The sequence below is a fragment of the Ursus maritimus genome, unplaced genomic scaffold (assembly GCF_017311325.1).
Source record: "Ursus maritimus isolate PB19 unplaced genomic scaffold, ASM1731132v1 scaffold_14, whole genome shotgun sequence".
In the NCBI taxonomy this organism is placed as follows: Eukaryota; Metazoa; Chordata; class Mammalia; order Carnivora; family Ursidae; genus Ursus; species Ursus maritimus.
This window is the reverse complement of record NW_024423786.1, coordinates 58654130-58656869: the sequence shown is the minus strand read 5'-3', so window position 1 is coordinate 58656869 and position 2740 is coordinate 58654130. Positions and strand designations below refer to the sequence as shown.

The 2740-nt window shown below is 69.3% G+C and overlaps 1 protein-coding gene across 1 annotated transcript in view; it reads right to left on the bottom strand.

Annotated features, from left to right (window-relative positions):
* Window positions 1-536: 536 nt before the first annotated feature.
* Window positions 537-2740, bottom strand: part of PITPNM3 (PITPNM family member 3) — a 54517-nt gene continuing 52313 nt past the window's right edge. Inside the window, exon 20 of the mRNA XM_040628316.1 lies at window positions 537-839. Coding sequence (XP_040484250.1) covers window positions 537-839 — 303 coding nt within the window. The remainder of the gene's footprint in view (window positions 840-2740) is intronic.

The window sequence follows — 2740 nt, the reverse complement described above, 5'->3', positions numbered from 1 at the left end:
GCCGTAGACAGACACTGCTAACACAGGAGGACCCAGGGGATAACCTCTCACTCCCAGGAAGTGGCCACTTGGCTGCAGAAAACCCAGGAGGCCCAAGACGGTGACCCAGGATGCCGCAGGGAGGGCGGTGCAAATGCCACTCGCCCCTCCAGCAGGCAGCCAGGAAGCTGTGCCTGCGAGCGGCCGCTGGTCCCTGGTCTGGGGGCTTCTCCCCTGCGGGCCTGCCCGGCCCCTCCGAAGCCTCGGGAACCCAGCCGGATGGTCGACTCCGGGCAGGGCCGCTCCCCAGGATCACACACACACCAGCCCACACCCGGGCTTGTGGTCACCGGCACCGCACAGGGAGGCAGCCGCGGCTGCACCGAGACCCTGGGTCTCTCCCCTCGCGGCCCGGGGGTCCCTCCCCGCTCTGGTCGGACACTGCTGGACAGACACGGGAGGGAAAAAGCAGGAAAAGGCCTGTCTCGGGGCGATGCAGCCCCTCCCGGCCCGCAGGCAGCCGGCAGGGCCCCCCTGCTCTGCGCTCAGCCCAGCCCTCAGGGCACCGACTCGAACTTGGGGGGCCCGCGCGCCCAGCTGAGCGCGGCCAGGGGCCGCTCGTGGTCCTTGTCGGACTCGGGCTGGCTCTGCGCCCGCTCGGGCTTGGGGTTGGCGGGCGGGTCGGGCTGCTGCACCGACATGGTCCGGCGCAGGTGGCTCCGCTTCCTCAGGAACTCGGGCTGAGCGTGCAGGCCGAAGCTGCCTTTGCGCAGGATCATGCGCGAGCTGTTCTTCTTGGGGCGCGCGCGGTGGCCGGCCTCCAGCGCCGCCAGGTGCGCCGCGTAGCCCTCGCTCAGGAACTGCGGGGGGCGGGACAGGCGTTGGCGGGGAGGGTCGCGTGCTGCCACGTCAGCGTCGCCCTCCCCGCCCTCGCAGGGCCTCGCGGACCGGGGAGCTCACCGCCCGCCTTGAGCCTCTGAGCGCCTCCCTCCCTCGGCACCACGGGCTCACCAGAGCTCTGCATTCCTGACCTGGGGCAGGCCCGTCCTCGAAGCTCGCTGCTGCGTCCCCCAGACGCAAGTCTGTCCCGTCACCCAGCCCTACCCACGGAATTCCGTCAGGTCCTGGCCCCACAGCGGCCTTCTTGCCCACCCCCCGCTGGGTCCTCAGACCCCGGCTCCCCACAGGGTGGGCTCTGGACCAGCAGCGGCTGCCGGACCTGGACCCGAACCGGCAGAAACTCCAGCCCCAGCCGGGCCCGTGGGTGTGAGCGAGCCCCCAGGACAAGTGTGTGCGTCAGAGCCTGAGAAGCCCTGGCCCGGGCCCCACTCTTGGGGGGGGGGGCACCGTCTCTGACCTGGTTCATAATCTGGGGTCTCTGGCCCTGGTCCCACTCTGGGGGGCACCATCTCCAGTCTGGTTCACAGTCTGTAGGGGGCACCGTCTCTGGCCCGGGTCCCACTCTGGGGGGAGACACTGTCTCTGGCCCGGGTCCCACTCTGGGGGGCACCATCTCTGGCTCGGGTCCCACTCTGGGAGGGCGGGGAACACTGTCTCTGGCCCAGGTCCCACTCTGGGGGGCGGACATTGCCTCTGGCTCGGGTCCCACTCTGGGGGGGGGGACACCGTCTCTGCCCCGGGTCCCACTCTGGGGGGGGAACACCATCTCTGGCCCGGGTCCCACTCTGGGAGGCACCGTCTCTGCCCCGGGTCCCACTCTGAGGGGCGGACACCGTCTCTGGCCCGGGGTCCCACTCTGGGGGGCGGACATTGCCTCTGGCCTGGGTCCCACTCTGGGGGGGGGACACCGTCTCTGGCCCGGGTCCCACTCTGGGGGGGCCCCATCTCTGGTCCGGTTCACAGTCTGCAGGGGGCACCGTCTCTGGCCCGGGTCCCACTCTGGGGGGCACCATCTCTGGTCTGGTTCACAGTCTGCAGGGGGCACTGTCTCTGGCCCGGGTCCCATTCTGGGGGGGCCCCATCTCTGGCCTGCACCTGCTGGTCACTGTCATACCCCACACTCCAGGAGGCTCATCACCTTCCCTTCAGTCCCCTCCTTCTCCAACATGCTCGCAGTCCCTGTGACGGCAGCACCTGCCGGGTCACCTGTGCCCCAGAAACCGGGCGCCATCTGTGGCTCTCCCTCTCCTTAGCCCCCACGTCTGACCTGTTCACTAGGGACTCCAAGCCGTCCCGCCTCCAAAGTGTCTCTCAGCCGCTTCGCCTTCTGTGCCTGCCCTGACCGTCCCCTTCCCCGGATGGGCCTTCCACCTGCAGCCTGGGGACCACTGTGAACCACAAGCTCACCCTCACCACGTGGGGGACACAGGCCGTGAGCCAGGCGCTGTGGCTGCCGGCCCCCTGCCCCACACACTCAGACAAGCTGGGGTTCCTGCTCTGTCACCCCCTGACCTCTGCTGCCATCTGCCGTCAACGCTCCTTCAACCTTAAGACTTTCCTGGACAATTCCTTCAAATTCCCGAAAACCAACCTTGCCCCATCTGAGCTGCTCCTAGCCGGGGGGCCACGACCCCACGCTCCCTGCCATGCATCAGGCCTCTGTGTTTCCCTCTCTGCGCCCCCCGCCCAGACTGAATGACGTGACATCCGAGTCCATCAGGGCCCTCCCCTGCGCCCCACATGGGGCCGGTCGGGGCACGTACCCACTAGCGCTGGCGGAATGAAGGCCCCAGCGGACCAAAGAATGAAGGGCCCAGCCCCCTCCCGCGGCCCCCAGCCCCTGCCCAGCCACCCCCCCCAC